Below are 16271 nucleotides of genomic sequence, written 5' to 3'. Positions count from 1 at the left end.
AAAGAATCAGCAATGATAACAGATGAAAGTAGTTTTATTTACTTTGTTGCTGAAAGTTTCAGGTAACAGACCAACACAGTAGGTCTGCAACCGACCTATAAGAAAAATCTAAATGCCATAAATTAGACACAAACAAACAAAAGCCTACTTTGATTCTCTTTCCCATGGGAAGTATCATTCTGTTGCTACAACTCCACACCCATAAAAATTAGATAGTGTTAAGTTTCTTTCAAGATCCTGCCTTAGAGTGAAAACACTTTGAAGACAATAGAGTTTCAACATTTACACGGCACTCAAAAGGATTTAGTTAATATTTACATGTTTTATTGTGTACTCGGCCCACATGAATTTTTGCTATTCTAAGAAGTGAGAATATCAAAAGAAAAGCAGTCTTGCTAACTGCAGTTCTTCTTGAGGCAACTACAATTAACTGCTTGTTCACAAACCTGAAAAAAAATCCACAAAAGCTAAAATTCAGTAGCAGATAAATGCTTCCTCTAAACTTTATCTATAATAAAGACAGGTTTTTAAAAGAAAAAATAGCAATTGCAAAAACACACAAGTTAAAATTTTGATGAAAGGTACCACAGAAATGGTTTAGATGGAAAGCCCTAAGAGCATATTTTCATTTAATTAGGACCAAACACTTTGTTACTGATTAGTTTATTTTTCAACTACTACATTTAGGAAAGAGTGCGATGACAGTACTTTTCTATTTTGTTTCAAAACCTACCTTCCAATAATTTTATGGCTTAGACATTTGCACTGAGTTCTGGTGATCTCCTGCTCACATTTAATCAGCAGCAAAGCCTCCAATCTACGCTTACCTACATCCTTTCAAAGCTGCTATTCCTGTCATTTCCCAACAGTGATCTCTAGAGACTTTACTTACACATGTGACTGAATTCCTTTCCTCCAGGTGCAGCTACAAGTCTAGTGAACTGATCTTAATCACTGGGATTATCATTTAGAACTGAAGGAAAGGATTCAGGGGCAGGTCCAATTTCTTTTACACCGTCATATTACACTCAGTGCTGGCTTTGAATGGGTAGCTAGTCAGAACTTGTGCTGCTGTTGTAGATGTCAAGTAGTTATTAAAGACACCCTACAGCTTAAGAGACAGATTAGTACCTTCTGTTTAAGAACTGCAGGGCTGATGAGAAGTTTAGTATTTATGAGTGTTTACATACAGTAGACTGCATAGGAAAATAGCTACCTTGCGGCAAGTTCAAGTTCTTCAATTATTTATGGTAACATAAACTGTTTTCCATCTTGCCAATGTGACCCTTTTGCTTTAAGACTTGCACTGGGAGTCTCAGTTATCATTTTCTGCCTCCGACTTGGAAATATCTTCTTTTTGATACAAAGCAAGCTCTCTCATCTTCAGTTCACGAAATGGTACATTATTCATTTAAATAAATTTTATCTGCCGTCTGTTCTGTCTGATGGCTATGAGATGGCACCTCAACTAACTGGAGTTTGTTTTAAAAGCATTCTCCATAAATATTTCTTGTAGAAACATTACACTTTAAAGTAAAACATTGCTGCAAGGCAAAGCACCAACACGCTAGGCATTTGATCTACGAAGTCAATTCTATTTCACCTCATGTTGCTCTTCTAAGATAAACATTACTGATAACAGGTATATATTACTGTACTTTTATTATTACTATTATTTGCATTAGTGTAGCTCCCACACACCCTTGGCATGTTCAAAGGCCTCATTGATCTGTGTGTGCTGTATAAACAGCCCAGGAACACAACCTCTTCACCAGCTTACAAGGTGAACAGAACACAAAAAATGACAATAGGAGAACTACAGGAAGAAACGAGAAGACCACCCAGAGGAGCGAGAAAGAGATCCTGGGACCAGGGGTATGCTCTGAGTAGGCAATGCAACAGAGAGAGCAGGAAGGCGAGACTGGAAGGAGACCAGCACGGTGGCTTTGCGGATGTCCGCAGAAGACATTGTCCAAGCACATTAGAGGGCTGTCTGAGAGAGCGTGAAGGCACTTGTTTGAAAATTGAAGACACGTAGAATGAAAGTTGGCATTATTCACCAAGTGGAAGCAGATGGCACTTGGTACTGAACAAGAAATGAAAAGTAGCATTGAAGTGGGCTTGGAGGAGCCCTCATAATGAAGACAAGTAGTTTATATTTAATGAGATGGAAAAGATACAGCCAGAGGACAAATGAAAAAAAATGCACATGAAACAGTCTGCTTGTCAAATTAGAAGAATGATCTTTGTTGCTTCATTTGAATGGGTAAGAGCGAACAAGATTACCTGTGTCAACTGCAGAGAGAAGATCATTACAGCCGTTGCTATTAAAAAGCTGATGAATTAGCTGAGTGGCTGCTCACTACATGTAGGAAAGGCAAGGCTGCATCACATGGATGTTATGCAGAAATAAATCTGAAATCTACACTTGATGCAGAGCCCTGAACCACTTTAAGAAAAGGATTGGGTTATGGGCTTAAAAGAGACAGTAGAAAGATAGTCCCCAGTTATTAAAGAAAATAAAAAAAAAAGAAAAGGGAAAAGAGTGTGATGGTCTAATGGAGGAGAACATAAGCTAGGCTGAAACTATAGTCCATGAGATTATAGCAAAAGAGAAAATCAGGATTTTAGTTTGGACAAAGAGGTAAGATTCACGTCATCCAGCTACAGACATTCACAGGGAAGACATCAACAGCTAGGTTCTCTGGCATGTATTAATATAATTTAGGATTGTAGGCATGTAGGATTGTAGGCATGTAGGCTTAATCATAACCAGCTCAAAATGTGGATGTAAAAACCTCCATTTGGTCAGATGAGTCCCATCATAAAGGAGAAACAGAAAAATAAATGGGAGAGTCACCCAGGCAGATATAATTCAAATAATCTACAGGGATAAGATGATGGAGACAGGTACAGACAAGGAAAAAGCAGCAGGACAAAGACCTGAAAAAATCACAACAGAAAATCAATGTTTGAGAAGAGGACCTCTAAAATGACACCTGAAAGGAGAGAGACAGGAAGAAATCAGGAACAAATATTGAAACAAAGGGAGATAAGAAGAAAACATTAACAGTACACGAGAGATGTGGGAGAAAAAGGGTGTTCACAAAAGCTGGACGCTTGTGGACTTCAACATCTTCAATGGAACAGTAGGGATCAGAAGACAAGTTGGATTTAGAAGAATAAAACCCCAAAAGGGTTGGAAATGGTCTAGGGCAGAATGAGAAGAGTAAAACTCCGGCCAACAGCTGTAGTGACTGCTTAGTGCAGGAGAGAAAGGTGATGGGGTGGGAAGTGGAAATGTCTGTTGTGTTCAGGGACAGTTTTGCTGGCAGTCACAGGAACATGTTAGCAAAGTAAGAGTAGGAACTTTAATAGAGTAATAAAAAAAAGTTATTAAAAAGACAAAGCAAGGGATGCGAAACACAGAGGAACACGACAGCCTCCAAGGGAGGAGGAGAGCTTAAAGAGTTGACTGAAACACCTGTGTTTCAGACAAGGAAGAAGTAAGAGAATTGAAGGAAGACATGGCAAGAAAAGAAGAGAAAAATGATACTTCATCTGTTCTCTGAGGGGAGGTACTGGCAAGATCTTGTGAACAATGAGGAACAGAAGCGGAGAAATTGTGAAAACTATTCAAAAGTGGTGAAAATGCAGCTGGTAGCACATGCTTTGGACTCTATTAAGCTGGAATTACAGAGTTTCCTTAGTGAGAAAAGTGGCAGAACTGAAGGAGGGAATTTTGTCATGGAGGAAGTCAGCTGGGTCGTGGGATTTCCTCTAGAAATGCTCTACAATACAGGCATAGGAACAGAGGAAGCAGATGTTGGGATGGAGCCAGGCCTGAGGTTGGCAGAGTGACGCCTGCAATGGGAGCAAGGGGAAAAAAGGTGGAGTGGTATTAGGATAATCAACAACCACATTCTCAGGGGCAGGGAGGAAATGAACTCATGAACTGTTAGTCTGAAACTCAAGGGAAGATGGAAGGATAAAGTGAAAGAGAAGGAGCAGATGTGCCAGGTGATGGCTGGCAATAATGTGCTTGGCAGTAGAGATGTAGTAACCTGTATCTTGATTTAATCAGTTGATCCAATCTTGTGAATAAACTGTTTCATGTATAAGAAACTAGAACACATGATGAATGATGATGAAAAAAAATCAGATGGGTCTTAACATAGGCCCAAACAGAAGGATGGGAGTCTGCAAAGCAAGGAAGATAAAAAACAGAAACCAAGAGGCTGGCTAATAACAAGACACTCGATAGACAGCCTGAGGTGAGTAAGATAGAGGAGAGAAAATGGAGTGAGGTGCTGTTCAAAGATTAAAAGGAGGAACGGGAGAACTGGAAGTGGCAAGTTTAGAAAAGCTTCAACTTGCTCTTTTAACAACAACATGATACAGAGAAGGACCTGAGCCACAGGATCTCCAGAAGAAACAAGGCAGCAGCAGACAGTACACTTCTCTTACTTTCAGACCATTTTCTTGCACTAGTGGGAGACTGGCAGAGAGGAAACACCTTTTCTGCTTTCTCCATCTTCTTATGCTCCTCTGTTTATTCTTTTTACCACTTAACTTCTGATGCAGGGCATGGCACAAAGGCACACCATATTTCCTTGCAGAGTTTTAGAGTGTAATGTGTCTGGCATGTGCCTGAGGGCCTTGTTGCTACGTGATTTGGAAATTTCTAGGGACCCCGAGAACCTGGTCCTTCTGCTGAAAGATCATAGACATCAGGACTGAAGGAACATGGTTAGTTAAGCAGCTGCACTCCCACAAAATGAAGACTAGAAAGATGCAGTCAGATGTCAGATCATTTATTGACCAAGTTCTGAATTAGTGAAGGGAAGTGACTGCATCAGTTGCTGCATCCTGACGTAACATAGGGAGGTGGTGGGGCTGTGCAGCCAGTCAACAGTGCCACAGATCTCTGGCAGTGCCAGATGCTGAATAATTGGCACTGCTCTGAGGACACTGCTGACATTCACATTTGTAACTTCAGGCTCACAAGGATCAGGCTTTACTCTGCCAGCAAAGACAAAAAACAGTTTTTCTTAAATGTGTTCTATATTTTATCCATTTATGTCTCAGTCAAAATTCAATACAATATTAAATAAGCGAACCTGCATGTACTATATGAATATTTGAACAAGGCATGCCACTTATTAATGGCTTTTGCAACAGATATTGCACCTACTGAAGGCACTGTCAAGTCAAACCTACCATATCACTCAGAAGCCACAGAACATGCTTCTGTGTGTCAGGTCACTATCTGTCAGATACTTATCAACTCCACGCCTTTTTATTCTGTAAGTGCACTACAAAAAAACAACCCAAAACCCCCAAAAAACCCAAAACAAAATAAAAAACCAAAACAAACAAAAACACTCACACACCAACCAACCAACTCCAAAACCCCAAAACAAAAACCCAACAACTGTAATTAAATGTTTACTTACCTCACATCACACAATTCATAGTATATGTTTCTGCTCTCATCCTTGATGTAAATGGCCACACTGGGCGATTCCAGCATTTTCATTGTCAGCTGCTGGGGGAAGGCACTTACAAAAAGGGCACGAATTGTGTCTGTGCTTGTGATTTCATTTGGCATCCTCAACTGCTTTGTTTCATCTCCATACTGAAGATACAAAACACCTACAAGAAAAATATAATAGCAAGTTACATATTCTTAAGCGCACAGAAACGATCTGGGCTTCAGATCTGGGCAGATCTGGGGAACACAGACCAAGCCCATAGTGAGTAGAGAAAAATCAACTCCTTACTCACAAAGCGCATACATTTTCCTTTTCAACATGCTGGTGGAATAGAGCATTGAACAATGATACGGCTGTGCCTTGCTAAACATGCTTGGTCCAGTACTGCACTTTGCTGAAAAGCCTATTTTTCATGTTCTTCAGCTAGATAAATCAGAAGTTTACCTCAGAAAGGATAATGGAAAGTCCCAAACACACCAAGTATGTTCTGCAGTGGAAGGTGCTGGCAAACCATAAGGCAATTTTTTTAAAGCAGTTGAGGAAGAGCTTTATGCTTTTATATCACCCAGTTTCCCTAACACATAAATTTTGCATTTTACCCTCATGCTTACCCAACAACCCCCCGCAACCAGATTTCTATTTTAGCACTAGTAATTTTGTATTCATAATTCAATATGCTGGCACTGTATAGTAAAAAGCCCTAGGTGAAACTCCTAGCAGGAGCAAAAGTGAGGTCTCACACAAAATCAAGAGCAATTTCAGATCCTTTCAGTTCCACAGCAGCATTAATACTCATCTTAGCACTCATGAGTAATCGTAGATGCTGAGTTGCAAAATACGGACAATTGCAGTGTAGCTCCACCATATGTTGCTCTCCCATGGCCAATATAAACAGGAGAGTCCTCAGTGCAGTTACCATCAGTCATCACCAAATCTCAGAAAATGACAAAACTTAGATGGTAACTCAATGACTGTCACTAGAAAGTCATTGGCAATGGACAGGCAGTTCATAGTCCTGAGATACAAACATGGAGCAAAAGCAATGGGAAAACCTAAGGTCCTAGAATACAAAGGCATTTAATGAAAAGAAGTTAAGACATTTTAATCTAAGATGAGCCCTCTCTCCCTTTAGTCTTCAGTATTTTTGTCCCTATATTGTCCATGACTGCTATAGAGGAACGAATATATACATAGGCAGATGTTCCTAAAACCAGTGGGCAGATAATTGCGCTTGCACCTAGGGAAGGAAGGTGTTAAGTTTTCTGAATACTAAACAGACTACTCAACATTACCTAACCATTATTCAATACTAGTCTGCTTTCATAAAATGGAGCTGTTAACATAATTTTTGTACTACTATCAAGAGCTGATACTTTTTCTTTCATTAAGATTGAAATCAGACACTTTATGAATCCTACAACAAATCACCATTTTTCTTTCAGTGGAAAAATTGTTTCAGACTGAAAAGTCACTAATTTTATTTCAAAGACTGGGGACAATTTTCCTAAAAATTTTATTTTTAAGGCCAATATTTAACGGGTTGTTAAACTCTTTCCCTTTTTAAAAAAACAAAACAAAAACATAATTTATTTCTTGATGTTCTAGGTAAAATCAGCTTTTTAGTGCTCATTCAAATATTCTATGCAGCTAAACATTCTTTAGAATTCAGAAACTATATTTGTAAATAAATAAAGTACACATGTTTTTAATAACTGTATTTATTTCACTGTCCCAAGATGTGCATAAGCATACTCATTTTTGATGATAGCTTCTAGTTCTTGGAAAGAGCATAAGGAACCTTCTACATTTTGAAATTTGAAACCTTCTTGGATTAAATGGCAAAAAATTACATTTTGGCTAAAAATACAGATTTTGCATATCAGCTTTGCAAGTGTGTGCAACTCTCTTTTCTGCCTAGTTTAAAAGTCAGTGCAGGTTGCAGAAGATGCTAAAAATATGCTGAATATTGAGCTACTGAAACTGTTAACATGAAATAAATGGCAGAGTTTAAAAGCCTTCCTTATACACAAGCCTAAATCATTTCAGAACAGTCTTGACTCTGTCTGTCCTCCAATACTCCCACAAAATATTGATCCAAAACAAAACTACAGTTATCTTTGGGTCTTGGATTTTCAAAGCAAATACGTATGTTATCCAAAAAGATCATGCCTTAAAATATACAGTTTTAACATACAACTCAGGGAAATGTTTCGGTTACAATCTAACTGTAGGGGTAAAAGACATTTTCAAAGGCATAATACATTCTTTCTTCCTTAGTCTCCCTTAAATCACATGCTCTTAAAAAAACTTATTGCCTTTCCTCTTGAGTTATCTGATCTGTATCATGATATAGCAATGCTTTAGGGCATTTGCTATTTGACAAAACTAGCTGTTCACTTCTAAAAATCCAGCTTCAGCATGACAGGATAAAGAGACTCAAAATCCATTATTTTAAGTCATTGACGTTATTTTTCTCCCACACATTGCTGGGCTGAAACTCTGAACACTGGCAATACCCACAGGCCCAACTTCATGGAAACTGCTGGAGCTCTACTGTTTGTTTTACCTTCAGTTAAAAAATTACTCCCATGGAGAATTAAAACAAGAAGAAATAGAATATAACTCAGGCACAGCTTTTGTTAGGGTACAGCACATATGCCAGCAAAGCTGCTGGAAGGAAAGTTAAACAGAATGGATGTTAAATGTCTCCATGTACCCTGAAGTCCTTCTTGCACTTATGCTTCTGTCACAGTGGATCTACCTGAAACATGAAGACTGTGCTGAGCTTTATAAAACACAAAACACACAAGACTGTGAAATGCCTTGCTACTCTAGGAAGACAGGCATGAACATCAGTGTGAAGGAGGAAACTACATCATGCAACTGTTCTGAGACTGCAAGTCAAACAACATCGTGGCGTCCACTTTCAGGTAGGTACTGCCAGCCCTGGGCTTTCCAACAGCAACAAGGTAAACTGCGATGTTAAGCTTTCCCCTTTGTCATGCTGGTATCATTCAGTTTCAGAAATAACTCTGGAATTTCTGATCTTTCTTCACCTTACAGGCAACAGGCCACAGCATTAAACACAGGCTATAGCAGAAGATATTTATGTGTAAGCCAGGCCTTAGAAACTTAAACCTCTTTACAAATTGCTTCACAATGTTCCTGTCAACAGAAAGGTATGTTTTATAGTAGGGAAATTAAACACCCAAGAGGTGAAAGGACATATTCAAAGAAAGGTTTACAAGCATAAAACCTAGATCTGATGATGATCATGCGAACACACCACATGATCACCCTTTCCTTCACTGCATACAGAGTTCTTTCAAAAACAAATGACTTTCTGCTCCACATTTATTATAGCAATGGTCAGTGACAGAAGAATTTGCAAAATAGTTCATCATTTCTCTCATGGTTAGTCTACATGAAATGCAACACAGTGCAATGAAAGATGTGCTGTTAATCTGATTTACATAGGTAGTGCCTCCTGCACAAGCTGAACCCATCAGTGCCGCTTTAGCGGCGCCTGGGGCAGCCATCCTGCACCTTTAGTCCAGCTGGCACAGCTTGAGACACTTTCCATGCCATGGCTGCAGCTGACACAGACACATCAGATGCATGGTGAGGTGCTTGGCTCAGATAAGCTGGGCTTAAAACCCACCTGGCAGCTGAGGACATGACCACATACCTGAACTCAGGGGTCCAGGCTGGCTTTGAAGCAAGGAGCATAACCAAAACGGCTGAGCACTGTGCTTGTATGGGTAGGATCATAACTCCTTGGTTACAACTGATAAAGGTTTCCGCCTGATGGCAAAAGCTAATGTTATGCAGGCAGCCTGACACCACCCAGTCTCATCTCTCAGTGCATCTATCCAACAAACACGCTGGCCTAACCCTGATAAGTCACCACATTATCATGGTTATGCTAACAGTGATCTCACTGCTAGGCAGCTTAGATGCTTAGAAGAGCTTTAATCACAACTTGCTTTCATTTACAGATCAGGAATTATCCTTGCAAACAGGTTATCTAACAAACGAAAAACACGAAGCATACAACAGCAATGAAAAGTTAAATACCTCGTAAATCAAGAATAAGTTAACAAATGATTGAGTCATCTTCTGTGAGCTTTACAAATATCAGTTAATTATCTCACACAATGAATTTTAAATGTAAAACTACCGGTATTCATATAATACTCTCATAATTATCTTCTCATAATGAGAAAACTGAGACAAAGGAGTTAACTCCTCAGTGTTATGAAATAAAATACAGTCAAAGCTTAAACTGGAGTTCATGGATTTCCTGTGAAGCTACAGGACATTCTCTGTGTAGACAAGACATAATGTGAACTTTTGCACTGAAAAAATCTTACTGACATTCAATAGCACCTTAATCCATGGGCTCCTGTCTGAAGAGAAGTATTAACTGATGATTAACAATATGAGTGCAGCTGTTTTGGTGCTTTGGTGCTAGAGCATTGATACACCCTCACAGAACCAGAAATCACTGGCATGAACAAGGCACTGATACTTTCTGACCCAGCCACTCTATGTATACTCTGGAAATTTCATGTCCAATTTGAAAATGTCAAGTAATTAATAAAGTTGGCTGGAGTACAGCAATCAAAACCTGGACACATTGCAAGCTCCTTAATTTCTTCAAATCAAAGTTGCAAAGCTAGGTATAACTAAAACAGGTAGGAAAATATGTACAGGAGGCCTCCAGATCTTGTTGCGTGAAAAATAGCATCAAAAAGTGTATTAGCAATTAGTATAGGATATATAAGGAAAGGAAAACTAGATAAATTAGCAAAGAAAGCGGTATCTTAAGGTGAAAAAATATGGAGTACATGGTGAGTAAAATAGTAAGAACTGCCAGAAATCAAGATGAGCTGTGCTTTTTAATAGAAATTAAATAACACAATGTTGACTTAGAGGTTGGTAAAATCGTCATTAGGTTTGTCTTTTTACCTATCCATCAGTTAACCATATATTTTTGAGATGATGCACACCCTTTGCCTTTTCATGCTGGTTTAGCTTGATCTTCCACCAAATGTTGACTGAGTCACTGGCTTTGTCTGCACCTTCCCTCACACTGAAGACAGCAGCAATGCCAAGGAGTAAAACTGAGAAAAGGCACCCTGGTTTGTTCCTCATATTTATGTTGAATCATTAGTTGAGACATGTATCAGTTTTAAAATCTAAAGATAACTTTTATAATCTTGATGATAGCTAGTTTTGTTGGGACACTTCAGGACAATTCAGAGGGAATCACAATAAAACCTGTCAATCATTTCCTCAAAAGCAAGCTTGCAATTATTATTTTTTTAGCAAAATGTCAAGATCCTTCCAATTTTTCTTGGACACAACTGTAATATATAGGACTGTAAGGGTGCCATAAGCCTGTATTGTTCTTCTCCCTTGCCCCACAGATACCAGATAAACAGAGATAACACATAGTTGGTGTCCTTATCACCAAATTCTGCAGAAGTTATGCAGACACAATTTTGTTACAGTAACAACTCCTACAGTATGGAAGAAATTCCTCAATACGCAGTTCTTACTTTCCACATCCTCAAGACTTGTCTCTCCTATTTCAGCACATGCATTTTCAACTAGTCTGAGGTCATTGCCATGATCCTTGTGGTATTTCTAGCCTGAAGCTCTCATACTAGTTTCCATTAGCTACTCCCTGTTGCTAATCTGTCCTCTACGTCCAGAAAACATCCATAAATATGCGTAGCTGTCTTCAACTACTAAGAGAACCAAAAAGTAGATCTTTTAACAAAATAAAAACAACTACTTATTTTATATCATTTTCTTACAGAATAGCTTAAAGAGTTTTGCTCAAAGTATTAAGTTGTTTGATAACAACTTTAGTAAAACAAGGAACTGTTTAATTTAGTCCAGTACTACCTATTGCAATTTCATCCCAGTCTGCAATTTACAGTGACTTGCTGCAATTCTGCAACAGATCTGTTACCTAAAGAAAAAACACATGGCAAATTTGGTAGTCACACAAAATCTCTACCAAAGTGTTATGAGAAATCAAGATCTTTAACTTACACTGTAATACTAGCACTCTTCTACAGATACATTTAGCTGGCTAAGAAGCAAAAGCAAAAACCAAAAAGAAAATGGACACCTTTCTGTCTAAAGAAAAACTGGTATTTGTTCTTTCTGATTGCAGGTAAAATCTATGAAATAACCTATTGCTAAAAGACAATTTTGTCCATATATCCAAGTCAGTGAGTCCATCAATGTAGACAGTTACTTTTATCATCTTGAGATTTGTTAAAATACATGTTCTTCCTCTTGAATAAACACAAAGAGAGAGATAGATCCTACCCAATTGTATCTCCTTCCTATATAAATCAGCTGTATCCAGTGCACATCATTTGAGTGGTGACTATTTTATAAAATCTGTTTTTCAGTACTAAACCATGTAGAAGTGATGTGTTCAAGGGTAGAATGGGATCATTTTGGCATTCCATAGCCATGGAGCATTAAAATCACAAAGGCCATGCATGACTTTGTAGTTTTGCTCTATCTAACAAATTTTCTGTATTTACTGTGGGAATTCTCTTCAATATTTCCAAAGTTATTTCATTTCTAAAGAGTTCACGACTGTCAGTAGCAAGTTTAGGGGTTGAGCCATCAGCTTGAAAGAATGCAGCTGGTTACAGCATCACACCAGAAATTCACCTACTTGGGTTCTAACAAGCAGCTTTACTTTTCGTTAAGTTGGTATGGCCTACATTAAATAGGATTTTGGACCTGGGAGCTTGGTTAGCATGGTTAAGCAGAAGAATGCCAGGAGGCCATTTGCTGAGCTCACTCCAGTTTGTCATTATCTCTTTTGCATTGGGAAGCCAAAACTGAACATAATACTCCAGGTGCAACCTCATGAATGCTGAGAAAAGGGGAATAATCACTTCCCTCGACCTGCTAGCTATATTGTTCCTAAAGCCAGCTACGCAGTTTTCCCTGCTGCAAGTACACACTGCTAACACATGTTGTCAGACCCTAAGATCTTTCTGCAAAGCTGCTCCCAATCCAGTCTACCTCTGCCTGTGTTATTTCACAGGGCTATTATGTCCCTGCTGAAAAGACTGAATTTGCCTCTGTGGAGCTTCAGGAAGGTCCTGCTAGCCCATTCCTTGGGCTCACTGGGTGGCAGGCTGAGCCACCAGCATATTAAAAGCTCCCAAATTTAGTATCAGATTTGACCCCGCTAATAGTTTATTCCATCCCCACAGCCAGGCTGCTGATGTTAAAAATCACTGGCCCCAAAGCCCACCCCTGAGGAAGACCACCAAAAACCAGCTGCCAGTTAGACTTTAAAGCATTAAGCCCTACTCACCTCGATGGCCACTTGTATCTCCCCTGTGTGGCTACAAGGATGCTATAAGAGACATGTGAAAGGCCTTGTTAAAGCCAAGATAAACAACATCCACTGCTCTGCCCTCCTCTCCACAGCTGGTCTATTCATCACAGAAGGTAACTGGGTAGAAGCAGTGGTACTGAGTACTTGTCTTCTATAAACCAGTTAAAAATTATCCAGAAGGGCTCCCATCTTAGAAGTTGCTCAGACCATTGTCCCTAATATCCCAAGAGGTTACCCTAATCATCAGGTTATCAACAAGCCTCTGATGCAGTGATTACCCTCCTATCCTGTTTAAATTTGGTTAGTCTGTAGCCAAAAATGCAAAATATATATAGAGAATGAGAACAAAAACAAGAGACAGCCTTCCATGATACCACGGAGATGACAGTATTTCCCTTTGAGAACAGAAACATGAACTCACGAACCTGGGCCCAGTAAAGTAACTATGCATTAGAATCACTACCTAAATATATAAACAGTATTGAGAGCAATGACTAAATTCAAGAGTTGTCCTCATTCAGGGACTTGCTGTCAGCACTGGCAGCAAATCCTGAATACAGTGTGCTGAGGGACAGGCCAGTACTATGCTCCTCTGCTTGGCCAAAATCTTGCACATCTTGCTAAGCACGGAATTGCAACACACTTTTTTCTTTCCATGTCCTTGTGCAAATGGAAGGGTCTGGTGTTTGTGTGACTTGCTGTATCAGAGGTACGCTTACATATCCTATCTAAGGTGAAAACCAGAACAAATTTGTCCAAGTGACAGCTCCTGTGCCAGAGATGACCCATGGGACAGCTCCATCTGGCCTGCTACCTTTCCTCTGAAGGGTAGTTTGGCCTGTACAAGCTATTCCAGCTGCTAAATTCTTCTTCCAGCAGACACCAAACGCTGAAAGCTCGAATTGCTGCTGCTAAATCAGAATAAGAAGCGGTGGTAGAACAGGACAAAGACATTGCACTTTCTGTGCAGGTATGATTTGGGATGAAGAAGAAAGCCACTGCCACCTTGACATCACTTAGGTCAGTTGATCAGTTTGGACCCTAATTACCTCTCCCTTTATTCAACACTTTTCATTCTGGTTTATTGATGCTGCAAGGTCCTGCAATAATAGTATTTTCTCACTGTATATTACCCAACATGGTGAGGTCTCATTTTCAGTTGGGGTCCTTTAGTATTAGTGCAGTGCAAATAAATACTAAAGATTGCATTTCAAAAATATTTAACAGATATAGAAGTGACAGATACAGACTTGCATAGCTAATGGGTTTTTTTCAGCACATCTACTTCAGTATTGGTGCAATGCACCCATTGGATCCATGCTGATACAGCCTGTTGCAATGGATTCAAATTCAGCTCCAGCGTGACACATCATCTAAAATATACTGCTTATCAGCTCTTCAGTGGCGGACAGAATGTGCTTCTGTTGAAACAGTCTCCTAAATAAGAACTTGCTTATTGGAAGCATTTTTTTCAGGTATACACAAGACATTCTCTTATAGGAGGAAGAATGTCTTAAGTAAACAATAACTGAGTGCAGTGCACAAGTCTTAGCCCCTATTTCACTCTACCATATTCCTTTCACAAATCATGTAAGGACAATAAATGAAACAGAAAAAACTCCCAGCACTAAGATATGTCAGTATGATTGTTTAACTTCTTTTCCTTTTTTGACACAAGATATTTCAGGTAAGAGGTGGGTTTGTTTTGTTTTCCAAGTCCAAAAACTTCAGCTATAATTTGAAGAAATATGAAAGAAGATAGAATGTTTTAATTTCCTAGGATCTTTGTTTCAATTCAATAATTGGAACTAGTTGTTTCAGGCTGTTTTTCCTATAGACCTGACAACCCATGTTAATGTATCTGACCATTACAACAAATATTTACATCAACTTTTTGCATGCTAGCTGCTTTGCATACACTGTAAAAAGACAAGACAGTGAAAATTTCTTTAAGATGACTGAATACATTGAAGCAATACTCAGCCTTAACTTGAAATGCAGTTCCCAGGCAGTTCCTCTCCCACCAATTAAACGGAAGATCCTGCTGACTCCACCAGACTTGAATCATGCCTTAAGGAATCTGAAAGGGCAGTGCTACTGCTTACAAATCACACTTCTCTTATAAAATCTACGACCATTTGCACAACTGATTTAAGTTGCCTATTTTAAATTTGAACTCATAAATAATAAATAACAATTAACTACCACCACTATAGCATATAAGTCTACCTTTAGTGTTTATATTTTTCTATGTAAGTTTCACAGTACATTATACAAATGTATAGAGAGTTATTTCTACTGTCAAGTGACAGCAACCAAGTCACTATCCCTCTCTCTACAAAAGTTTTCCTATGTGTAAAATTTTAACTATGGCCCAGACTCTTTTTCACAGTCTTTGAGAAACACCTGCAAGAAATACTACAAAAGATCCAGGTGTTACTATTATAATCAGTAACATTATTTCCACAGAAGGTATCAGCAAACTAATTAATCACACACTAAAATCTATGCCTGCTAAAACTTGGGGTTGGGGGGCTAACAAATAACATTCAGAATATTGCATGAATATCCCTGTGCCAATCTTAAGTGCTTGTACAATTTTACTCCTATAAGTAATCTCTCTGAAGGCAAATAAAATGCAAATGTTGGCTAGAGCAGACATTTCTGCAGAGGCCTTTCCATGCCACGTAATTTCAGGCACAGGTTTGCCAGCAAGGAGCCCAGTCACCCTCTGCTTCTTATTCACCTGGACCACAGCAACCAGACACCCTGCCCGGAAGACACAGAGAAAGTTCCTGCAGCCCACAAGCCATAAAGCTCCATCCTCCTCAGTGACTTCTCCAATGCAAATCCTTGCACATTTATGGAAATCCCTCCTAATACCATATTCTTCTTTTATCCAGTCTTGCCTGTACAGCCTGATCCTGCAGTAGCACCTCCAGCTGCTACCACAACTGGAGGCTGCAATCACACCCTGCCCTCTGGGGCTGCCACCCACCGCATCAATCGCCCCAACCGCTCAGTCACCGCAGAGGGTGTCAGCATCAGGCCCATCATTTGTACAGATGTGCCACGTGAAGGACTACAAGTAGAAATATTTGTCAGCCTCCGTTTCTTTGCAGAGGAACCACTGCAGCGACGGCAGCGAGCTGCAGCACGGGCGCAGGCTGGTGGCTGGCAGAATCTCGCCGGGCGCTTGTCAGGTTTTGCTTCCTCCAGGCAAATTGCAAGTGAAGTTTGTTAAAAGCTTTTGAGCACTTTCCAGGTTTCAGCCGATTCTCGCTCTGACAGTTTTGCTAGATAATTTTTTCCCACAGTTATCACACTGGAAAAACTCTTAGCTTTCAAATAGGTATTTAAAAATACATTTAATTGTCTCTTGCACAGTG

At 39.4% G+C, this 16271-nt stretch overlaps 1 protein-coding gene across 20 annotated transcripts in view; it reads right to left on the bottom strand.

The window, feature by feature from the left end:
* Nucleotides 1–16271, bottom strand: part of KIAA1217 (KIAA1217 ortholog) — a 362847-nt gene that overhangs the window by 76543 nt on the left and 270033 nt on the right. For all 20 annotated transcript variants that reach the window (XM_071805232.1, XM_071805229.1, XM_071805234.1 and 17 more), the window contains one exon: nucleotides 5457–5655. In XM_071805232.1, coding sequence (XP_071661333.1) covers nucleotides 5457–5655 — 199 coding nt within the window. The remainder of the gene's footprint in view (nucleotides 1–5456; nucleotides 5656–16271) is intronic.

The sequence above is a fragment of the Patagioenas fasciata genome, chromosome 2, assembly GCF_037038585.1.
Source record: "Patagioenas fasciata isolate bPatFas1 chromosome 2, bPatFas1.hap1, whole genome shotgun sequence".
NCBI classification, from domain to species: domain Eukaryota; kingdom Metazoa; phylum Chordata; class Aves; order Columbiformes; family Columbidae; genus Patagioenas; species Patagioenas fasciata.
This window is presented reverse-complemented; position numbering and strand designations above follow the sequence as displayed.